The sequence below is a fragment of the Hydra viridissima genome, unplaced genomic scaffold (assembly GCF_058129835.1).
Source record: "Hydra viridissima isolate aposymbiotic clone 2 unplaced genomic scaffold, HvirCarnegie_v1 scaffold_11, whole genome shotgun sequence".
Taxonomy (NCBI): Eukaryota; Metazoa; Cnidaria; class Hydrozoa; order Anthoathecata; family Hydridae; genus Hydra; species Hydra viridissima.
The window spans coordinates 13,763,046-13,788,997 of NW_028324310.1; the positions used below are offsets into that span (position 1 = coordinate 13,763,046).

Consider the following 25,952-nt stretch of genomic DNA (forward strand, 5'->3'; position numbering starts at 1 on the left):
ATGAAAAATGTGAACGTTATAATGGCGCTCTAAACGAAAACCAAATATATGCTCTGGAAGATTACCTCCCTACATCCGGAAGCGACAACACAAGAGCTAATAGATGTAGTTGGGAGTGTCTTATCAGATGAAGGAATAAAAGAAGGAATAAGAGAAGGAAGAGAATAAGGAATATAAATTGGAATATTTAAAGGGAAACTTAATATATTTAAGACTCAATTAAAAAAGTCCCATGAAGAAAAACTAACAATCTTTAATGACATTCTTAGTGAAAAACAAATCAGTGTTCAAGAAAATTACATTGCTACTCATCTAAAAAACTTCAGCAGAAGAGTTGATGAATGAAGCAGTGAATGATAGAAGCCCTCTTTAATCCTCGAGTTAGTATGCATGTTTAAATGTGTTTTGAGCTCATATATAAAAATTGTTGTTATGCACAAGTATTAAATTGTATTTAAATCAGGTGATTGACTGGGCCGCCACTTCAAAGCAAGAATGTTTTTTTTTAAACAAAAAATACCTTCTTACATATTGCAGTGTGAGTAGTATCATTATCTAGTTGAAAAAGGTAGGTGCCATCTGACCAAACAAATTTTCTCCTTTAGGTAATGTCCAGTCTTTATGCGCACTACACCATTTAAGTTTAGGCACCATGTTAACATTTCTAATCCAGATCAATCGGCTATTTCTCCTGTGTCCTTATGCTACTTCAGGAAATTAGTATACTAGCTATAAGTCATTTTGAATGATGAAATCTCATAATTCTTCTTTTTTCTAGCGTTATTCAGGAGCATTTTAACTTCATTGATATATTATTAAGATCGGTGTTGCCTATTTTTCGAAGCCAACTTCTGATTTACATTTGAGCTACTTCGAGCAGGCATTTTCAAATATCTTCTCTAAATCATCTCAAACCAAAAAATATTTCTACGCAAACACTTTGCAGATTTAAATGATGCTTCAAAAGATTAAGCTTTTATTTCCTATTGGTTACGAAAAAGTCATTTATTGTTTTCATCCCTTTCCTATCAATTTTTTGTAGTTGTTTTTGTTTTGCCGTCATCTTTACAACAGCTTTCTAAATTTAAAACAATAAAAGTAAAATGTAATCACTTTATGTTTTCGACATAATAGAAAAATGATAATGAATAATAATATAAAACAATAATGAACAAACTTAGTAGAATATTGATATGGAATGCAATAGTATTTAATAAAGAACTGTGTTTCAGGATTAAGTTGGTACCCCTGTTATTAAGTAACTATAAATCTTTTTAAAAAAGAATGCTCCACTAAACAATAATTCATTGTATAAGTAATAAGTAATTTGCACAATTGTTTCTGAGAAATCATGAAATTTGATTTTAAAACGTTTTTTCTTCTTTCTGAGTGGAAAGAATTGTCACAATAATCTTCCAAACATTTTGGCGCTCCACTTAATTTTTGTCGCTAAATAAAAAAACATGTATATCACATCCTTTTGGCGCTCCATTTAATTTTTGTATGTATATTATGCATATATAGACACACATACATAAATTACAATCACAGATAAAGAAATTTAATTAGACAAACCTTCAATGGAGGTTCACATTCTTCACTGTATATTTGATCTTTTATACTAGATTATAAAGAACAAAAAACTGAATATTTGATGATGAAATGTACAAGTTAACTTAGAGAATATAGAAGCAAAAGATAAAACGTAAAATTAAGTAATAAAATGTAAAAAACATTGGATGAAAAAAGAATGTAGCAGTATATAAAATGTTTGAGATAGATAAATACCAAACTTTTTACAGAACTCAAGTTTTTCGTGAAGTAAGATCAAAGTGATTAGGGGGTTTATTGTAAGTGACGTAATATGAATGTAATTGTGAGAGACAAGATTGTGTTATATTAATTTCTTAAGCCATAAACCGCAGTTATTCAAGTTAAAAAATGATACCAAAGAAAAAAAAAAAGTGAAGTTAAAAAAGTTTAGAACATACTTGAGCTTTTTTTTTACTTCATCTGACGACGAGGAAGCAACATAATCAAAAACAAATTAACTAGCATATTTGATGCATTCGTCTAAGTTAATGTTACATACGCAGCACTATGCATAACCTCTGAAAATTCAGTCAGCATATAAATCTTTTTATACCCATGCCCTTTTAATCCTTAGAAAATTTGATAAAAGATGAATCTTGGGTGCCAACACAAACATTAATATCTGAAGATTTTAGGTGATTTGCAAGTATTGTAACCTACATTTAAAAAAGAGTAAAAAATTTCAACTCATTTTCAAAGCAAATTTTATTGGTCAATAACCATAAAAAGTCAACTGAGATTAGTTAGTAATACCTGATTTGCCATTATTTTAAGTTAAATTTGTTAACAAAATAAACATAAGTATATGAACATACAATATGAGAAAAAAAAAAAAAAAAAAAAGTGAAAAATAACTTCTTAGTTTTCTTAAATCTTAACACTTCTTTTTTGAAAACTTGTTTTCGAAACAAGAAATTCATGTTTATATAAAAGCAAAATAAAAAACTAAAAAAACCGTTTAGATGGCGTATAAAATTAGTTACTATTCTTAAATCATTCTTAAAGCGAACTTCAAATAACAAAACTTTTTTACGTTCTACTTTTTATTTAATCATATTACATACTGATCGTTTAATTACCTATTACCAATAAGCTAGAACAAACACAAATATTTTATTTTTTCAAATATTTGTTCAAACAATTTTGAAAAATAAATGTCATAGGAATGGGGTTTTAGGATATTGTTATTATCATTACTATCAAATATATTATCTATTTATCTATCTATCTATCTATCTATCTATCTATCTATCTATCTATCTATCTATCTATCTATCTATCTATCTATCTATCTATCTATCTAGATAAATGGATTTGTAGTTCCATCGCAAAAATTGCGAGAACATTACGGAATTAACAACTTTGATAGTTGCTACAAAAAAAACTATAAATACATGGTAATTTTAATTATGCGTTGGTTTTTATGACGTTTTTGAGGGATATTGTCTCATATAAAAGAACAAAATTGCAGCCTCGACAAGTTGAAAAATTATTAGGCATTGAGCAAAACTATCCTAAAGTCCAGATCAAAAGATGGCTTTCAAGTTTCAGCTGCTTCAAGTCAGGGACCTCCTACTTCGGCTCTTACGCGAGCAGTTGAAATGGATCACAAATTTAAATTGGCTCGTTGCCTTAGTGGCGTCATTGATATACTTCACTGGTTAAAGTTTATAAAATTTAGCCATATTATGTCTTTAAAAATCAAAGCTTAGTTATTATGTCTTTAAAAATCAGAGTTTAAACTTTAAATAATTTTTACTTTTAGAAAAAAATCAAAATCGTTCTCCCCTACTTTAAAATTGGAGATAGAACAAAATAATTCTAGCTTCGCGACATATCAAAACTTACGATACGCACAACCCGATATCTTGTCGTATCGTATCGTAATAAAAAAAGTTTCGATACGCAGATGCTTAAACAAAATTCATATTCAAACCTTGGAACAAAGCCAGTGCAGTATTTTTTCTTTATTTGCTCTATAAGCTACAAAATCACTTGTCACTTTAGAATCACAAACATTGCTTAAATTCTCTTCAGTTAAACATGCAGCAAAATTTGAAACAGAAGAATGCGTGTCATCAGTCAGTATATTGTCTATGGTTGTGAAATGGCCCTAGAAATAGAGATAAAATTAGTTTGCAGAAACTACCATGCTTGCTAAACTTATGTAAAAAAGCATTTTTAAAATAAACATTAAATATCTAAATAGTTTCCTATAGCATTTAATATTTTTAATTTGTATTATTTAAAACAAAAAGAAAAAAAACAACAACAACAAAAAAACAAAAAAAAAAAAAAGGTAGAGTGAAAACAAATTCAGATTCAAATTTAAAACTAAAATCAGCAATCTCTTAGAAAAAACTCTTCATACATTATATGTAAATTTGCATTTACCGAAATGATCTAGCACTTTGGAAATAAATAGCTATCTTTAACAAAAAGGGAAATTGGCATAAATTCTTTATGTAAAATACAAAGAACTTTTCCGATACTTTTATATTCATATTTAAATAATTGACGATTTCATCAATCTCTTTTAAAAGAACATCTTTAACAATTATAAATTAACTATTCAACATTTCGTTTCTACCATAAAAAGAGAATAAAAACAAAACTTACATTAAAATTAAGTCAAAAGAATAGTTTAAAACATCTTTCTTCATAGTTCTCTTTCGTTTCGTCTCCCTCTTAAGTTGAGCTGCACAGCTTTTAAATGCACGAGAATTCACATGAGAATTCCTTTGTGTGGAAATAATGTCCAAAAATATTTATATGTGTACCAATCATTACTATGAATAGTACAGGGAGAACTATGCCAATCATTAAAAATGTCTGAAGGGAGTTAAACCAAGCGTTGATAGTGCCCATTGGGAATTATTGTGTACCGATCGTTACATAATATATTGAATTTAATTAAATATAAAAATACTTTATAGAATTTCAATTGAATTTAAAAAATATATATGAAAATTTATTAATTGATATTTCTAAAATTCTCTCTGTATCATTTTTCACAACAGTTAAAGCAAAAAATTAGCAAGCAGTTGAATTAATAAAGAACAGTGGTGTAGCGAGGTGGGAGCAGATGGGACCGGCCAAACCTTTTGGGCTACAGATTTATAAAGCTTCTTATCTTTTTCGCATCCCTGACTAAGTTCCATAATACATTACTTAATATTTTGTTTTAAAAAAAAATCAACTGATTACTATTTTGAGAAAAAGGAAACATATTAATGAAGTGGTAGTGCATACAGAAAGCTAAGAGTTAAGATTATATGTTACAGCACATCAAGTTAAATCTTCAGATATTTTGGTTGAATTAAAAAAACCGCTATGAACAATACTCTTCTGCATGGCTCAATCTTTATAAATAGTTTATCTTTATAAGATAAACTGCCTTTAAAGATATCTCTTTACTAATTGGTCAGCATCATAACAAAATCAAAGATTGATAAAGTTAAATTAAGTGAAAAGAAAGAATTAAGGATGTTTAGATGATTACGCGACTAAATCGACTTTTGGTCGATTAAAAGGAAACTCATACCCCAACAGGCAAAAGATGTCTTTTAGACCATCTAAAACTACTCTAATTTGCATCTATCGTAGATGAGTATATTTTTGACGTATATTAGAGAACGAAAAAACGTTTAAATACAGAGATTCTGTTTATGTCCCATTGTAGACGCATATCAGATGTATGAACTAGATTAATACATAAATGTCTTTTTTTTTGGTTAACTATAAATGTATTTAAAATGTCTTTCATAGATCAGTTATAACTGAAATTTTAACTGATAAAAAAATCTATTTTACAAAACCACCATAGTAAGTTTACTATTGTGGTTTTGTAAAATAGATTTTTTTATCAGTTAAAATTTCAGTTATAACTGATTTATATAAGACATTAATGACCGCTATTAAAGAAACGTGCATCTAGAATGGCGGAAACTCGTTTCGAGATCAATAAAATTATATTTTTTAAATAACTATTGTTATCATCTATTATTGTTATTTTTATTATCATAATCATTATTATTATTATTATTATTATTATTATTATTATTATTATTATTATTATTATTATTATTATTATTATTATTATTATTATTATTGTTATTATTACTACTATTTTTATTATTATTATTATTATTATTATTATTATTATTATTATTATTATTATTATTATTATTATTATTATTATTATTATTATTATTATTATTATTATTATTATTATTATTATTATTATTATTGTTATTATTACTATTATTTTTATTATTATTATTATTAATATTATTATTATTATTATTATTATTATTATTATTATTATTATTATTATTATTATTATTATTATTATTATTATTATTACTATTATTATTATTATTATTATTATTATTATTATTATTATTATTATTATTATTATTATTATCATTTTATCATTATATTCTCTTCAGATGATTGAAGATGAAGAGGTTAATAAATAGGAAAAAACAGCTTAATAAGGTTACTTTATACCAGAAAAACTTGTAATATCTCATATCCTTGATATTTAATTAAAATTTAACAACAAGCCGAGTGAAAATTTACATATATTTTATGTAATCATATTTTTTTAATAGTTGATCATGTCTTTTGAAGAATTAGTGCATTTATTTACACGCTATTACATTATATTATATTTTAGATACCGATGACGTCGAACAGCGAGTTGGCGGACTCAATACAGAACATTATTTTTTATTGTAAACTTTTATCTTTTTTTTAACATTGCTAAATAAATTTCAACACTTTGAGCCTAATTGTTTCTTTACTGTGTAATTTTTTAAAGACTTTTTAAACTTAACTCAGTCGGTAAAAAAAATATCTAAAATGCATCTAAAAACTAATCTAAAAAATGTCTGAATTCACGTCGTGAATGAACGCTAAATAGTTGTCCATCTTATAGATGCATTTTTTTGTTTTTTTTTTGATAAAGCCTAAACCCTAGATACTCCAAAAATAACGGCATTGTAAAAACTAAAAACTGAATTCTTTTTCAAAACTCAAAAATGGGAAAAGGCCAGCTCCATTTAAATTTCATCTTTCGAATTATAATAAGCTTCCATTTGTAAAAGCGTATAACTAAGCCCTTATATTCAAATCTATTCACAAGAAATAGAAAAATTTCTAATAAATTTGCTATCCCAAAGTAAATTGTTTTCAAAGAAGTGCATCCATTTGTTTTTTAATATTCAAAAATGTCCTTAAGTTCTTAAGCGTAATTTTTTTTTTCTAGTGAGAAATTAGCTTGTATTTAATTGACATTCTTATCTTTTTGATTCTGAAAAACTCCCAGAGGAACTGACAAAAGAATTTTTTCTTTTCATTCTCTATCTTTTCATGGCAGTATGTATAAATTTTAAGTGCTCCAAAAAACTGTATGCTATTGTCCGAATATTAGAGATTTTAACTGTTAGTTTTTTAATTGTTTGTTTACATCTCATAAAAACTCTTGCAGGATCAGTTTCTTCACAAGTGCATATTTATATATATACATACATATATATACCCATCTAGTTGCTTTTTAAAGAAACTTAAAATTGAAGCATTTAAAACACATTTTATAATGTAATATTGCATTATCAATACAAAAGTGTTAACTAGTATCTATAGTACATAGTTTAACATATATGCATAACAAAGAGTAACATAAATGTAGCATATAGTAAAACATATCTATAGTGTTCGCAGAGTTATTAAATCTATTCCTTGCATCTTGAATGATATTGAAAAGATTGTTAAAATTATTGTTAAAATTGATATTTTCATTTGTAAGACTAAAATAGGTGGATTTTATAATATTAAATCCTCGCTGAGACTCTCATCATTTAGGTGATCTACAAGCAGAATACCGCCTGTAGATCACCTGAAAGTTAATAAACGTTTTTAGATTTGAGAAACAAATTGCTAAACCCAAAAATACTCTGTAATATAATAATTAAGATTGTCAAAAGCAAAGGGGAGAAAGATCGGCTTTGCTTTAGCTTAACTCTGTTCAGCATGTACTTTGTCAAATGCTAGCGGCGCGGCTTGCCACTCGGGCATTCACACGAATCGACTACTTTCAACATCGCTTCTCACCCTAAATATCTAGTCACAAAGCCACGAACAAAGACATTCGCTAACGAATTGGCCCGAGTCGCAATCCGTGATCAAACCTTCAGTGAGACGTTTTTCTTTGGTAGCGTTGCGGATAACTCATAGTAGCGTCGAAAACTTCAACGAAATGTTGCTTTCTGTAACGCTGACATTTTTGACCGTTTCGTACTCTACACTGAAACTTGGAATTGAGACGTTTTCGCCTAAAAATGGGCCGCAAAAATGAGTCATTGCATGAATGAGTAAACTTGAGTGAGGTGCAACTTCATGAAAAACTGCATGTTGAAAGAAAAGCTGTTAACATGCGGGACGAACAATGGAACCTTTAACCCAAACATATGCTGGAAACAGCTCACGCTGATAAAGGTGAAGTACGAAGACGGTAGATCTTTAAATCATTAAAGAGGTACTAAACAAAATTGCAACAGCTTAAAGCTTAGGTTTTTTGTATTTACAAAGCTTTATTTTACATGCGCATTAACAAGAGTTAAACTTAGCTGCGTGTTTTTTTGTTTTTTTTAAATTTACTTTCTTCTAACGCGATATCGAAGTGTGCAAGTTATCAGACTCCTTTGCTTCTGAGGATGAGTGTTGCTTTGTTGGTGACTATAAACTAAACCCTAACACAAGTTTTGATGATTAAGTAATGGAGTTACGTTACACTATGAACTACAAGAACGGCTTGTCGTAGCATGTTGTAAATCTGCTTTCAAGCATCTAACTGAACAAGCGAATCTGCTATTAAGTATATTAAGTATATGACTAAAGAAATAAAAGAAAGTAGGTAAACTATAAATACAACTCGCTATAACCGTTTCTAATGCTTTTCATCTTGAAGCTTACGCCAGAGATTTCACTCCTCTCGAATGAAATGCGAAAAACAAAGGAGCGCAAAACTTGCAGTGATCAAAAAGCAATTGCCCTTCTACCACTTGTACCGTACTTCAACGAGTTGCTTCCCGATCAAACCTTGGTAACCTTGCGCATATCGCGAGATTAGGATTACTTTGTTCTAGCTCCCATTTTAAAAGTTGAAAATGAGTAATTAACTTTAGTTAGTAATAATTACTTTTAAAATACGCTTTGTTTTATAGAACTTTTTTCTAAATAATTTGTTTAAACATGAATTATTTAAAGCGCAAGTTATTATTTCTTTAAAAATCAAAGCTAAAATTTTAAATAACTTTTACTTTTGGAAAAAAATCAAAAACTTTCTCCCGCGAGGTTAGAATTATTTTCTTCTATCTCCTCGTTTAAGTGGAAATAGAAGAAAATAATTCTAACCTCGCGCGATATTGTAATGTTAGCGGCCTGCTAAAGAAAAGAAACAAAACTTTTCTATTTTGTTTGAATTGATTCAAATTTCTTCAAAGCTAGATGTTTTAAGTTCTTTAGTTCAAATTTTTTATAAATAGCTTCTAACCTGTTGTTGGTTCTTCTATCTCCATAATATCAAGTAGGGCTTACGCATGACAAAAAGAAACAATCTGGATAAGAAATGATCAAGGTTGTAACGCATGGCTGCCACGGCATAAATCAGGCTAACGGAGAGCTATAGTTTGTAAATATGATAATATGATAATATGATACATGTGATAATATACATATGATGTAAATAATATAATGACAAAAATAATATTACAAGAAGAATAATATAGTATGATATAAAATATGATAATCATATCTTGAGGCTTTTTGTTGTTATTGATGTGTTTTGGGAAATACTGCTCAAGTGAACAGTTTAATGCGTTTTAAAAAACTTATTACTAAAGTAAAGAACAACTGAATATTGCTGATTTAACTTTAGCTTGCAGCAGTTAAAATTAAATCAGCAATATTCAGTTGTTCTTTACTTTAGTAATAAGTTTTCTTCGTGTCTTTTTACTTACTGCGAATATTGAAAATAGCGATTTTTGGAACAAAAGAATCACAAATGCGAAATCGAGCGCTAGCTAAGTTGAAGTGATCAACGGTTCGAAAAGACGTTACGAAAAATGTTTGAACTTATTACGCTAAGTAGTTTAACACGAGTACGCTTTGAATAAGACATTTATCAATTTCTAACATTTTAACGATTTGTATTAGCGTTTTACTGCTGCTTTATTCGAAGGACATAAAAAAAAAAAGAAAAAAAAAAGGTCAATAAGAGAGAGACCGTGTCTTCTTGAGTGCGTGCGTCAAAGTGCAGTTGAAAAAGCAACGCCTTCTCAGCTCTGCAGTAAGCTAAGTGTACAACAAAGTCTCAGCTCTGCAGTGTACAAAGAAACCAACCTGAACTGCTTTCCGATCTGCATGCCCGAATCCAACGCTTTTTATTTTCACCTAAGTAGGCTTATGCGCTTGTTCATTTTTCTTTCGGTCATTTTAGGTGTGCTTTCGTTGCTTTTGTTTTGTTTTGTTTGTTTTTGTTTTTTTCTGTGCGTCGTCTGAATGTGCCCTTGTGCCAAACTATTTTGGTGAACGTTTCGCAGAAACGAAACGCGTTTCCTCCAACGAAGCATTTGTTAGTTCGTTATTACTTTTACAGCGCTCTTGTAGCACATTACTCGCAAATTATTGCAATTGTTATTTCCACAACTGTCCATTAAAATTGCCTATAAAAACGCGCTTCGCAAACACAAACAAGTTCAAACGCAAAACACAAGCAAATTCAAAAAAGCCTTCAAACCGCTTGACAATAATGACAACCAAGATAGTTTTCATCGCAGCTTGTGTTCTGGCTGTCACAGCAAATGCAAAGCGTGTAGCGCAAGACCAAGACAACGGCTACGAACCCAAGAATACCGACTACAAACCCAAGAAAATCGACTACGCCCTCAAGAATACCGACTACCAACCAAAACGCATTATTTGTGTCTGTAAGAGGTTTCTTGAGAATTTGCTTCAGCTAAGCTTACCTAAGAATGTCGCGCTTTTCTTTTCTAACCGAGTTGCGTGTTTGACTAGAGCGCGCTAAACTTGCTTTTTGTTTTTGAGCGAAGAAGCTCACCGTTTAAACTTGTCTTTGAACTTTAGCTGTCGACGTTACAAATGACTGCATCTATCGTGCTGACGGCAACTACGCTATTGACAGCGAGCCTCGATCTGGCTACGTAGCATGTGTCAACAAGAGAGCCATATGCATGCCATGTCCATACGGATTAGTCTTTTGCGCCAAAGCTGGTTACCGTGGTCTCGGACAATGCCTCAGAAAATACGATGAATGCCCACCGCGACCCTACTGATTGTAGTTATGTTCAAAATAACAATGATGCTAGAATATTTTGAGCAGTGTTCGTTTTTTTTTTTTATTAGTGTTACGCGACTAGATCGATGTTGCACGATTTGCGAAGATCCTAAGTGATCTATTCCGGAATCATTCTGGAGATGGGGAAAAAAATAAATAAATAAATAAATAAATAAATAAATAAAAAGAGATAATATAGAGACCTGTGGCGGCAGCCACAGCTCGGCAAGCAATGTTACAAAGTTAAGAGACCCTAAATGAAACGGCCTTTCCCACTTTGTTAACCGTTAGATGCGTTGCAGGCTAAAACTTTGAGTCTAGTAGAACCCGTGCGCGTCAGTGCGAAAGCTTTGCTTTTAGCTCAAAATTAGATTTAACTTTCTTTCTCTCTTTCTCTCTCTGCGCGATATTTTAAGTCGCAAGCGTTTCAAAAAGTCTTTTCGACTTGTAAGCTCAGCAAAGGACTTTTCTTTCGGCAAAATTGGCCAGTCGGGAACCACCTTTGCCGTTCGCTCGGCACAAACCTGATGTTTACGCCGTGGTCTTTCGGCATAGCCGACCATCCTGTTAAAGAGAGGCCAGTTTTTTGACGATCAATCGATGTGCAAAGCAAAGGAGAGAACAATCGGCTTTGCTTTAGCTCAACTCTGTTCACCATTTGTTTTGTCAAATGCTAGCGGCGCGGCTTACCACTCGGGCGTTTACACGAAACGGCTACTTTCAACATCGCATCTGACCCTAACAACTTAGTCACAAAGCCACGAACAAAAACACTCGCCTTAATATTTCTCATAACCATCATGTTCATCGTAATGTTCGACGGTAGGTCTTTAAACCACTGAAGAGGTGCTGAACGAAATTGCAACAGCTTAAAACTTAGGGTTTTTTTTTAAACATTTATAACGCTTTATTGTACATGTGTATTAACAAGAGTCAAACTCAGCTGCGTGTTTCTGTCATTTTTTTAAACTTACTTTCTTCTAACGCGATATCGAAGTGTGCAAGTTATCAGACTCTTTAGTCTTTGGGGATGCCCAGCCAGCACAAATAAAATTTAAAGACTAAAGGAATTTTGTTCTAGATTTTAAAACATATAGCGGCTATTCCATGTTGTACAAAAAGTTTAATATAAATTTCAAATCCTAGAAAATAAAAAATTAAAGTATCATTCAACAGTTAAAGGTTTGTAGTTTCTAAAAACATGTAACATGTAGAACTGGTTTTTGAAGAATTTTAGGATTTGATGCTTAAACTTTAAACAAAATTTTTTAGACTTCAAATTTAAGTTACTTTTCTAGTAAATCATTTTAAAACCTTTTTTTTTGAAACTTTTTAAAATTTCTATGTAGATTTGTCTCACAAAAAATATAGATGGGGCTCTTGCTTTTCAAATTGAAAATTTATTACAATAATTAAATAGTCTTTCATTGAGAAGTTTCTATTTGGTCTTCTTTAAGTTTGTCACGCTGTGACATGTCACGCCATGACACTAATAGTAACATTTTTCATTCTAGCGTAAGAACATTTATTTATTTTAAATAAATATTTATAAATTACTTGTAACTAAAATAGGGCAATAAATATCAATAGATATTTAAATTTAAATATTTTTAGTTTTTGTGTTATGTGTCTTAAGTTTATGTCACGTTGTGACAACACGGCGTGACATTTTTTAAAATTAAATTTTTTAAAGACTACCCAGCGGGCATTTATTTTTAAAAGTTACGTTCTAAATGTATTTTAAATGTCTTCCGAACATTCTTACAAAAAGAACATTTAAAAGACATTTAAAAAACGTTTAAAAGACATTTAGAACGTAATTTTTAAAAACAAATGCCCATAGGGTAATTTTTATAAAAATGTTACGCAAAAACATGTTGGTTTAACATTTGTAGTATTTTTATGAAAATGCCTCTGACACATGCTGAACGCCAGAGAAAGTATAGAGAAAGACATATGCAAAAATTTGGTCCGGATTTTATAAAGGAAAAGGACTCGATACGGAAAAAGGAAAAACGAAGTTCTAATGTTTAAAGCACGTTTAAAGGACAAGTTAAGAAAAAAAAAAGAGTAGAGTTTCTTCATCTAAAACAACATCTAACATCTCTCCTGCTCACAAATCATCTTGTACACATGGTAAAGCTTCCAACTTCTCCTCTTAAAAAAGCAGCTGTTGTTAAACCACTTGCAATTTAGTTTAACAAAGGTTTATCAGATATGCAACCAACACATGGGCCTAATGCTCTTATTGATGAAACGACGCTATGCGTCATTAATTTTTTTTGAACAAGATGGTATATCCCGTCAGGCACCTGGAGTAAGAGATACGATTGTTTTAAGAAGTAATAAAGAAAAAAAGAAAATGCAAAAAAGGTATTTAACAATGAATATAAGTGAAGCATATCAAGTATTTAAAAACGAACAAACTGATTTTTCAATCAGTAAATCAAAGTTTGCTAGTTTGAGACCAAACTTAATGCCTAGAAATGTTTGTTCATGTCAAAAACATGAAAACATTATCTTGTCACTCAAAGCATTACATTTCATCGATCTGAAAATTTCCCTTTATTCGCATGCTTTACCAAATACTTTAGTGTGTGACGAGAAAAATGATAATTGTTGAAACAATCTTTGTGAAGCTTGTAAGGACGGAAAGTTATTTCTCAAAACATACCAATTAGATGAAAAAAACCACGATAAAGAAATTACCTGGTACCTTTGGGAGAAAGTTACGCAACTTAATGGAACTAAGTACCTCGAAAAAGCAATAAAAAAAGACAAAGCCATAATTTTGTATAAAAATGTTTGCAAAATGCTCCCAAAATTTCTTTTGCATCATTTTATAAAAGGAAAACAATCAATAGTTTTATCTTTTTAATCTTTTACGTCTTTATTGTACAATATTAAATAGTGACTTAACGTTTTCAATATCTTGAATTAGAATATTGAAAACATAAAAACTTTAAATTTAATGAAGAGAAAATATATTTTTTAACAACAATAACTTGTTCTAATAAGAAAGAAGAAAGCTTTTGTTTTCAACAAAAATTAAGTTTAAAATCTCAGTTTCTTCAAGTTTTCCAGCTTTCTAAAAATTCCACATGACATTCTGTAATAAACAAATTTCAAATAAATCATTGACTAAGCACATTTAATGTATAAATAGTGTAAAGTTGACTTGCAAACGACATCTTTTATTGACTTGATAAAATTTTAACTGTAGTAGCACTCCGTCAGTTATTATTCCGTATTCTTCATATCTTCAACTTATGTCTTGTTTCCCAACTCTTAATATTACTTCTTTATTTTCTTCTTGGCATGCATTTTATTCCTATGATTGCTTATTTCTCTGATTACTAATGGAATCTACATCTTCTTGTATTGAATTTTATTTGTGTTATATATGCATTGTGGCATATATGCATATATTGCTAGGTTTTCTTTTCATAATAAAGTCTGAGTTTTAAGCTATTTATGACATAAAATGTTTGTCTGTTAAAACGTTTCTAAATACAAATTTAATTTATCCAATAGTTACCAGTAAATTCCAATAATCTTCCTCAAAATGCAAATCTGACTTCTCTAAAGAAGTGCATTTTTTAAATTATTTCTCACACTTCTTGAACTAATGGTAAAATTGTTATTTGTTTCCTTGAAGTTATTTGTTTCCTTGAAATGGTTTAATCTTAAACTTATGAGATACTGGTAATATCTCAAAACTTCAGTGATAGTTTGCAGCTCTTACATTGATAGTTCTTTTGCAGCACTTACAGTAATAGTTTACTCTGATAGTTCTTTTGCAGCTCTTGCAGTGATAGTTTGCAGCAATTACTTTGCAGCTCAAAGATTGGAGGTTTATTAAAACAGGGTATACCTCATTGACAAGATAACCAGAATAAGCGAATCAAAACCGGCATTGATCGTCTTTATCGTGATTTTAAAAGGAAAATTAGTCACCTTGACGATGAGTCTTACTTTACGCTGTCACACTCAACAATTAATGAAAACAGCACCTACTACTCTAGCAACAGAGACAAGACTCCACCAAGTGTTAAAATCGCAAAAAGCGCAAGCTCGAACCCAAGGTGCTTGTCTGGCTGGCGGCTTCTGACAAAGGTATTTCAAAGCCATTTTTTATCCCCAGCATACAAGTATATATATATATATATATATATATATATATATATATATATATATATATATATATATATATATATATATATATATATATATATATATATATATATATATATATATATATACCTGTATGCTGTTGTGTAGCTCAAGTCAACTCTAGAAGAATCACCAGACGTGGCAAAAATTATTGAGTGGAATAAAGAACTGAGGGCAGTAGGTGTAATTTTGTTTCTAACAGCTGTTTCAATTTTTAGGTGATTTCAGAATATTATGTTGTATAAACACAGTTGTGCCAGTTTTCAAGCTTCTTTTGTGAGAACGCTGCTTTGTTTCATAAATACATCCAAGTTCATCATGATCAAGGCAACCTTCATCTATCTCTATTAAATTTTTTTTAGAACATCTCAAGATGTTTGATTGCCGTTCTTTTTCTTTATAGACTCTTTCTTGTTCAGCAAATTTTCTGTCGTGTAACTTTTATTCTACTAGACTACGCTTAAGATCAACTGAGCCTATGGATGCTGTCCTATCAGTCATCATGCTGATCAGAAACTGTTTGTCCTCTACATCAACCAATTTATCTAGCACAGCTAGCTTGTTTTTATATTCAAAAGTTTTTTGAGTATTCTTGACAGTGTTTCTATGGGCATGGTCAATTTTTAACAGACTCTTTAACTCCTCAAATAATTTTATGATATCTTCTGCCATTTTATTAGACTTAATTGTTTGTATTCTTGTCCAATTATAAAATAGTAGAATTGATTTAACTGTTTTATTTGCTGCATCTCTCTTAGATTTTGAAGTAAAGTGTGCAAGAAAACATAAAAGCACCTGACGAGCAGTTGGTAACCTAGATCCCTGTATATCCTTATCAGATTCAATAGGGATGGTCTCTAGTATGAAATATCTTGGGTCTTTAGATTTAGCCATTTTTACCCACCTAATTTGTCAATATTTTAATTTTAATCTAAAGAAAGTTTGAAATAAGTTATCAATATGTCAGTAAAAAAGCAACAAAAAACAACACAAATGAAAAGTAAAAGACAACTTTGTATAAAACTGTTCAACTGCTTTTGTAATTAAAATAAATATCTCGCAAGATTTTCTATAATAAAGATTGCGTACAAGAAGGGAAAATAAGGTCCATTGAATAATATAATACTCCAATTTACATTCTAGTAGTTTCATACTGATAATCATAAGTTTTTCCTCCTGATTATCAACAAATTTTGAAAAATTGTGAGAATCATGAAATTTCAATTGAAATCTGCTACCACTAAATATTGTCCATTTTTCTTAAAATTTCAGATTTTTACTGTTTATCATGAACCTCACTACTAGGGATTGCCGGTTCTGGGACAAAGCCATTTCGACCATTTTTCAAGCATGATTTTTTTACTTTGATGATGGAGCGTATTTGAGTCGTGAATTTTTTTTTTTAGTTTCAACACACGAAAATGGAAATTAAAAATTTTTTTTTGCAAGTTTGGAAAATAAAAAATATCAAATCCGCTTTGATATTTTCCACAATCCTTTTTAGAGGACAAATCAATCACTGCAAATCCATGAGGTTCAGACCAGCAATGCCTGCAAAACTTTTTAAACTCTTATTTTTTCATTTCGCTCGAAACATGATCTCGATAAATATGATCCACGTTCTTTGAATCCTGCGGAAATATACAAATAAAATTTGCATTTTCTCTGATTGTTTGTCTCGGAAGCAAAAAATAATTTTGAGCGAAATAGAAACAATCCACGTTCGAATGCCTTCCTCTGATGTAATATTTCTCGCACTTGTTTTGCTTGGTCAATTGCAAATCGTCAAATATCATGAAATTATTCTTAGTGGCGTCAAGATGTTCTGGTTCCGGCACATCGTCAGCTGTTTCAAAAAACTGACACTCCATGTCAGTTTTACCACCCCACTTTTTTGAAACGTCCTTAATCACAAACTCAGGCCTCACGTTTAATTTTTCTATTTCTCCTTAAACCTTGAACAAATCAAGAAAAATCTCTTTTGGCAATCTTTTCTCGAATGAACTTTTCAGTATTTTGTACTCTGGCTGAAAAAGAGATTTCCCAAAAACTTGTAAATTGTTTTAATCCAACCATCCAGGTCTCAGCAACAAATTCAACAGCAAAGTCGTTTTTCCGCAACCGGACTTTCCAACAATAATTCCTCTTATACTTCTTGGCAAAAGCTTGTTGTTGATTTTATATTTTAAAAAAATTTTTTAATATAAAATGTACTGCGTTAAATGCAAAAGAAAAACTGACACGCTCCACTTGAGAAATGATGTTTCAAAAAACAACAGAAATATGCTCAAAGGAGCTTGCTCCGTTTGCGGAACGACCAAAAACAAATTTGTTTCATCAGCTTCGCACCGGTCGACAAAAGGAGGTGACTTGGTCAACTCAATCAACAAAATATCCAGCAAAATAAAACTTCCCTGGGCAAAGTTTCCTGGAGAAATGCACATTCCTGGCATGAACTTTGCTGGTCCCGGCACAAACTTGGACAAAAGACTCACTTCCACTGATGTATACAAAGACTGGAGCAAACCCGTCAACAGGGTGGATAACACCGCCTACCATCACGATCTCGCTGACAAATATTTCAACGACCGGCAAAATAGAGATTTAGCAGATCAAATGATGCTTGAAGAAATGAACTCCATACCAAATCCAACCCAAAGAGAAATAAACGAAAGAAAAATAATCACTCCCATCATCAACGCCAAAGCCAAATTCGTGTTAGGTTCTTTGAACCCACATGAATTGGGTGTCGAAAAAAAAAAAAAAAATACCGACGAATCTGAAATGGACGGATGAGCTTGCAGACGAACTTCACAAACCAGTGATTCATCATTTCAAAAGAAGAAAAGTGATTGTAAACGACATCGATGAAATATGGGCTGCTGATTTAGTCGATATGCAATCGTTTTCAAAATTCAACAACGGCGTAAAATACTTGCTCATGGTTATTGATGTGTTTTCAAAGTACTGATGGATTGCACCCTTAAAAAGTAAAACAGGTCTTGATGTGGCTGACGCTTTAAGTAAAATCTTCAAAAATTCAAATCGCAGATCCAAAGGACCAAAAGAAAGAAGGTACTCTAAAATGGGGGTGGATAAAGGAAAAGAATTTTACTACAAGCATGTGAAAGCTCTTGGAGTGCAATTATACTCCACTGAAAATGAAGAAAAAAAGTTGCGTCGTCGAACGATGGAACAAAACGATGAAAGAAAAAATGTTAAAATACTTTTCAGCAAATAACACCAAAAAAGACATTGACGTTTTAGAAGAAATGGTGATCAAATACAACAACACAAAATATTCTTCCATCAAAATGATTCCAGTTGAAGCCAGCGATGAAAAGAATAAAAATAAGATCTGGATAAATCTGAATGGAAAGGTGCAAACTGAAAGACAAGATCCAAAATTTTCCATGGGTGACAAAGTGAGGATCACTAAAGAGAAGTCCAATTTTGAAAAAGGATACACGCCAAGAAGGACTGAAGAGGTTTTCACGGTGTCAAATATTCAATACACAGACCCTCCCACATATAAAATCACCGACACCAATGGCGAAAAAATACAAGGCACTGTTTACGAACAGGAAATGCAAAAAGCTCATCAAGAAATATTCAGAATTGAAAAAATCATTCGCAAACAAAAGAAAAAATTATTAGTCAAATGGCTCGGTTATCCAGATTCATTCAACTTGGATATCCAGATTCATTTAACTCGGATATCCAGATTCATTCAACTCGGATATCCAGATTAATTCAACTCGTGGGTAGATCAAAAAGAACTAATCAGTTTGCGAAAAGAAAATTGAATCGACAAAAGAAGAGAGCGTCATCACCCGCCATTAAAATGGACCATTCAACAAAAAATCACACAGCATGACGTGAAAAAATTTTTTTTTTTAAATGGCAAAAAAAAAAATCTTTTCTATATAAAAATATGTCGGGATTTTATTTCATTGTAAGTTCGAAAAAAGAAAATCAAACTGTAAAAAGCAGCGTGATCAAAACATGCTTTGATGAGCCAATTGAGTTGGATTCGAACAAAAAGTATGAGATGGCTTTTCTCGGTCTTGAGACTTAACATGGAGAATGGCAACATGTCGATGATCAGAGTGACGAACGACCTTATCGGATCGTCTTATTTGGATGGAAAAAAAGCAAACGACATTTATTCTTTTTATCCAGGTGTCGCTCCAGGATACAAAATTAATGAAAAACCTCACCACTTGATATATATGCCCGTAGTGGTAAGAAAAATTTCATCAATGGAGACACAAACTGTTGATCGAAATGGAGATTTGATTGACTTTAGAGGTGAGGATACTATCGTAAAATTTCACGTCAGAGAATGTGTTTAAAAAAGTCTCCACGGATCCAAAGGATTTAAAAAAAAATCTTGCGCATAATAAAAATGTCAAGCATCATCATCGACGTGGATGGAAATTCATACGTTATATACTTTTTTGGACAAAATAATCTTTGAAAGAGGAAAAAATTATGAGATGGCTTTTCTTGGTCTTGAGACGTTCAACAGCTTTCCAAATATCACAAGCAAAAACAATTCCTTCAAATACAGCATGAATAATGGAATTCATAGGGAGAATATCGTCATTCCAGAGGGAAGTTACGACATTAAAGATATAAATAATTATTTGCAAAAGTCTGTTTCAAGCACAATAAAAAGTTACGTGTCTCAAAGTGGAAGCTACGTCGCTTTAAATAAAATCAGTTACTCTCCAGACAACATTAAAATTGGAGCAAATTTGAATACTTTAAAATCAACCATTAAGCTGGGCTTAAATTATTTGATGGATTTGAATGTGGACAACAGCATCGCACCAGTTTTGGGATTTACTAAACGGCAGTTGGACTCCAATTCTGAATATGAGTCTGACGGTATTGTGAGAATCTCGAGCGTTCAAAGTTGTCAACAATGTGATTGGATCAGCATATATTAATGGAGTCCAATTAAATTGCATTTACTCATTTTATCCAAATGTGGGTCCTGGATATAAAATTATTGAGAGACCGACTCGTTTGACTTACCTTCCTGTTAAATTGAGTGAGATTTCAACAATGACAACTCGCACCATCGACCAGAATGGAAATTTAGTTGATTTTAGGGGTGAGGATATTACGATTAGATATCACATCAGAGAAGTGAAATAAATTTTTCGGTGCATATAAAAAATGAGTAAATATTTGAGCGTGAAAGTGAATGTATCGCAAAATCAGACTGAAAAAATAAAAAAATCAATGTCAGAGGGCAAGCCTGTAAGCAAAAGGCTTTCGAGAGAAGATTTTGGAGGAAACGATGTCTTGTTTGTGACAGAGACTCAGCACAATAAAATAATGGACGCAATCAGAAGAGGAGTTGGAGTTACCATTAAAATGAGTAAAATACAAGTGGAATACAACTCAAGAGTGAAAGGAGGATTTATTGGTGCGTTATTTCCTTTGTTGGGAATGCTTGCAACAGGATTGTTGGGAGGAGTTGCTTCGTCTGCAGGATCAGCGATGATGGATAAAATTCCAGGGAGAGGTGTTGCGTTTGTTAAAAGAAATGGTCATGTAATGAAGATGTCTGAGGTCATGTAATGAAGATGACTCTGAGAGCAGACGGATTGTTTTTAACACCTTGGGTAAAAGGAAGTTCAGTTAGAGATGGCATATGTGTGAAGAGCGGAAGAGGGTATGAACCTGCTGGATCTGGTCTTTTGTTAGGACCAAACTCACCATTTTAGAGCATCCCCTTTTTAAATTTGATTTTATAATGATTTAAAAAAAAATTCTTTTCATTGTAAAATGAATGCTCCTCACAAGTTTTTTAAAAATAACGTTACAGAAGTCAATTTGGATTTTTATTTGAACCATTTGGAAAGTAAAATTAAAGATTTGGAAAGAAAAAACGGATATCACGATATTTATGTGGTGAAAAAAAATTTAACGTAAACGGTCAGCATAAAGTTTTTGCTCAGAAAGATATAAAATTAAACGCCCTTTCGCATACATTCATATCATTGTCAGTCGGACTGAAATTGGAAAAGGGTGTTTCCATTGTCACTTTGATGAATAAAATCAGCGAGAAATTTAATTTTTACAAAAGCGACATTATTCTTTCAGAATCTGTCGACGAAATCATGATGGATGTGAGCAACAACAGTAATCATGATGTCCATATTAAAAAAGGCGAAAAACTTTGTAAAATTAATTACATTGGTTCGAATTAAAATAAATATAAACTTAATAAAATGGAGATATTAAAAAACATAAGTAAAATTTATCCAGTTCTTCCAAATTCATCGGGGTTCAAAGAACCAACAGCTCCATCAGAGGAGGGGTATCATTATCGTCTTCAAAAAATAAGCGAGATAAAAAAAGAGATTGAGGATGAAAAGACAAAGAGGATGACGCTCAGCAAAAAGTACCATCGAGCTTTCAGAATCATCTCATACACAGACACCGCGTTGCAAGCAGGTTAAATCGCTCTTGGTGCTGTTGGAATTGGAGTTTTGACCACCATTGTTACTGCCCCTGTTGCAATTGCATGTGAGGGTGTCGCTTTATGTGCAGGTTTTTTATCCATTGTCGGCGGTCAAGTTAACAAAAAACTCGCATTAAAAGCTGAAAAGCATGAGAAAGTAAAAGTTCTTGCAGAGTCGAAATTGAACACCATAAGCAACCACATCTCAAAATCTTTAATGGATGGCGTCGTCAGCGGTTCAGAATATGAATTGATTTTGAGCGAGCTTCAAAAATTTAAATCCATGACGGATGAATTAAGGACAAAAACAAAAAGCAACATTGATGAAATGACAAAAGAGTCTTTGATAAATAAAGGGAGAGAGGAAGCGATACAAGCATTCAACAACATATTTAAAAAATCATCATGATTTTCTAGGGATTCGAAAGCGAATCTAAAAAAATTAACATGAACACAATCTCGTTTTTAAGTTTTTTTTCGTCGTATTATAAAAAATGTCTTTTTTTAAAATACAAGACCCGAACAAGAGGGACAAGATTGTAAGAAATATTATTGAAAACAGAGAAAAGATTTATCAGGAAAGCCTCGTCAGTGAAATTTCAAATGCAAATTTTCATGCTGATTGATACAAGTTTTACAAGCCTCTTATTGAAAGCAATGAAAAGGTGAAAAACGAGCTGAAGAGCATGGCAGATGAAGTGGTTGAAAGCAGTCCATTGTTTCTGCAGTACAATTTAGATCCTGTAAAGGAGATCACCAGCGGAAGAATGAATGTTGGTGATATTGCGATGTATTATCTGTCCACTTACGCTTCCAAACGAATTACTTCAGACAGAATGTTTGGAGTGCACGCAAAAAATAGTAAAATATATATTGGTAAAGATGAAATGACCATCGACGAAAACGACATTATTATTGGCGAAGACAGATATGTCGGAACAAAAGGTCTTTGGGAGCTTGTCACCAGATCCATGCCTGACAAAAACAAGTACACGGATGAGGATCTTAAAAATTACGAAAAAATACTTATCAGCACGGGAGCGATTGGATCTGAAGCAAATCCAAACAAGCCAAAAGCTTGGAGTGAAAAATACGCCACCATCATTGCTCCCATTTGGAAGAGGAAAAAAATTAACACTCAAGGAAGAAAAGGATCTGGAGTAATTATACTTCCATCAGATCCGAATGCTCTTGTGAAAAGGCTTAACTTGAGCATTGCTGCTTGGCATGCTGGAAATTCCGCCCCGAAAAACGAAGCTGTTGCGATATACGACGAGTTGCTGAGGCAAGGAGAGATAAATAAAGAGGAATATAAATCAATTCAAAGATACATCGATGTAAATTGATTCAAAGATATTCATCGATATAAATCGATTCAAAGATACATCGATATGGAATAAAAAAATTATTCGCATATTAAAAAAATGCTGATTGTCAATAATCGAAGATACATAAAAAAGCACATCGTTGGAGGAGGAGGAATTGTGGATGCGATTAAGAATTTTTTGAGGAGGACGGCTGCTTCGAGCATGTTAAAATCAACCGCTAATTTACTTAAAAAGGCGGCAAAAAGCGAATTTGGGAGAGAAGCTTTGATAGCAGCTAAATTTGCAGGTAAAGAATTGGCCTCTTCCGCCATATCCACTGCAAAAGACGTTGCCATCGACAAAGGAAAGAAAGCGATTGAAAAAATGTATTCTGTGACTGGAATAGTCAAACCTGAAAATAAAATTGTTAATTTAATTGCGAATGAAAAAGTTAATCCAATGGATGATTTGCATAAAAAATTGTTTGGGTCATCAATAAGAAAAAATAAAATGTCAAAAAAGAATGCGGTTAAAATTCAAAATCTTGTAAGAATGGGAAATGGACTTTTGATTGCATAAAACAGTTTGAATTTTTTTATTTTGTATATAAAAAACTGATTAGCACAGACAGATTAAGAGTTGCAGAAAACCCAGAGTATGACATTGGGATTAAAAAAATTGATTTTTTTGAGCATCATCCATCAAATCTTGATTTAAATTCTTCAAGCGTCACCACATTCGAGGTTGACGCTCAGTCCATACTTACAGTTCCATCAGAAGCATATGTCCTCCTCGAAGGAGTGTTGAAAAAAAGTGATGGAACTGCTTACACAGCTACGGATAATATCGCCTTGGTGAACAACGCACTCATGTATTTGTTCAGCGAGATCACTTACGATTTATCTGGAGAACAAGTGGAGAGATTTAATTACCCAGGTCAAGAGACAACGATGCTTGGATTGTTAAAATATTCATATGGATTTCAGATTGCAGACGGATTAAAACAGATGTGGTTCAAGGACACGTCAAATGTTGCTGGAAATTCAGGGTTCAACGTCAGGAGAGATCACTTGTTTGCAGACACCACGTCCATTGGAGCTTTTTCATTTAGAATACCTTTGAAACACATTTTTGGGTTTTGCGAAACTTATGATAAGGTTGTTTATGGATTTAGACACACCATTAGATTTACAAAGAAAGAGTACGATGACGCCATTTACAGAGCTGAGAGCGTTACTGCAGGAACGATTGACCTTAAAAAATTTATACCTTACATGCCGAGAGTTGAATTGGATGTTTTGAGGAAAAACTATTTTTTAAATTTTATGAGTAAAAAGTTGGAATTTCCAGTAGCGTTTAAATCAAACAGGTGTGAAAGGCAGGCCATTCCAGCTGGACAAACAGAATTCAACTGGTCGCTCGGAAGAATCACAGATAAAAGCGTGCCCAGATTTGTCATATTAGGAATGCAACAAAATAGATCATCCAGCCAAACTGTCAATCCATCAATACTCGACCATTGTGATGTCAGCAATTTTTACGTAACCGTCAATGGACTAAAGTATCCAAACTTCAACTACGACTTGAATTTTGGAGAAAAGAAAATTACAATGGCTCATTCGGACGCATTCTCATTCGATGAAAAAAATTACGACACAAACGAACTTGTTTGTCAATCTGGATTGTCTTTGTTGGATTATGCAAAGTTGTATCCATTATTCTTTATCGACATCAGCAAGCAAAAGGAGAGGGTGATTAATGAAACTGCTGACTTGGTGGTAAATTTTCAATTCCGATCAGCAACGACTGAAAATGTCGTCATATTCGCAGTGATCATTTCTGACAGACTTTTGAAATTCACATCAAATGGAACCAATATGGTTGCTCTTTATTAGATCCTTTGGATCCATATGAATTGACAAAAAATGAATTAAATAACTTTTTTTCTTTACATAATAAAAATGAGATACACGAAAAAGCATTTTAAAAAATTGCTGAAAGAAAATGGCGTTTCTAAAACGTCGAACAATTTAATGACTTGATGATGATGATGATGATTGCGGTTGAGAACAATCTGATAAGTAAAGATTTACTTTTGGAAGGCTCGACGACGTATTTTGAATTTTTAGGTCGTGCAGACCCATATGAATTAAGATCCAAAGGATCCACGGGGACTTTTTAAATTTTTCCATGAAGAAAGTTTAAAAAAAAGTTGAAATGACTTAAAAAAAAAAATCTTCAGTAATAAAAATGGAAAACAAAACGGTGAAAGAATTGGGAGAAATCGCGAGAGAGCGAAAAATAAAATATTATTACAAGATGCGCAAGGCCGATCTTTTAAAAGCCCTTGACGAGCCACCGGTTCCTGAGCCGGTTCCCGCACCGACCAACTCGAAAAATTTATCTGAATTCCTGCACAACGTCAAAAAACTTCCAAAGAAATACCTAGACCCCTTCAAAGTAACGCTCCAAAACATACAAAGGGAAGAACTGATTCGCATCAGGGACATGTTCATGAACCAGTGGCATAATTATGGGCGAGTAGCAACTGGTGAAGAAGAAAATTATGTGCAAGTAGTAACTGCTGAAGAAAAAAAAATGTTGCATGAAATCTCTAACTTTATTCCATTCTTTCATGATTCCTGTAAAAATCTTCGATATTTTTAGGTTCTTTGGATCCGTGAAAATTTAAGCAATTCCCGAAAAAATCATCATGATTTTTTAAATTTTTCTCCGAAGAAAATTTAAAAAAAAATTGAAATGACTTAAAGAAAAATCTTCAGTAATAAAAATGGAAAACAGAACGGTGAAAGAATTGCGAGAAATCGCGAGAGAGCGAAAAATTAAAAATATTTACAAGATGCGAAAGGCCGATCTCGTAAGAGAATTAGGTCTTTCAGACCCATACAGGTTGAACGCCGCTACACCTCAAAGACCGGTTCCTGCTCCGAGACCAGTTGATCAAAAACCGACAGGTCGTGAAAGACCGGTTCCCGCACCGAGACCGACACGACACATCCTAGACGAGCCTGTTCCA

At 32.1% G+C, this 25,952-nt stretch overlaps 1 protein-coding gene and 1 long non-coding RNA gene across 3 annotated transcripts; one reads left to right on the plus strand and one right to left on the minus strand.

Annotated features, from left to right (window-relative positions):
• Nucleotides 1-252: 252 nt before the first annotated feature.
• LOC149882310 (uncharacterized) lies at nucleotides 253-4,322 on the minus strand. 2 transcript variants are annotated; one of them, XR_016445231.1, is made up of 6 exons: nucleotides 4,213-4,322; nucleotides 3,530-3,706; nucleotides 1,992-2,249; nucleotides 1,576-1,621; nucleotides 1,334-1,449; nucleotides 253-1,078 (listed from the first exon to the last, which is right to left on the minus strand). It is a non-coding gene; the product is annotated as an uncharacterized LOC149882310 (long non-coding RNA). The 2 variants fall into 2 exon arrangements; XR_016445230.1 differs by lacking the exon at nucleotides 1,334-1,449.
• Nucleotides 4,323-23,137: 18,815 nt separating this feature from the next.
• On the plus strand, nucleotides 23,138-24,810 carry LOC149882311 (uncharacterized). Its single transcript, XM_090065926.1, has 2 exons — nucleotides 23,138-23,397; nucleotides 23,538-24,810. The coding sequence occupies exons 1-2, from the start codon at nucleotides 23,138-23,140 to the stop codon at nucleotides 24,808-24,810; spliced, it is 1,533 nt and encodes a 510-aa protein (XP_089922052.1).
• Nucleotides 24,811-25,952: the final 1,142 nt, after the last annotated feature.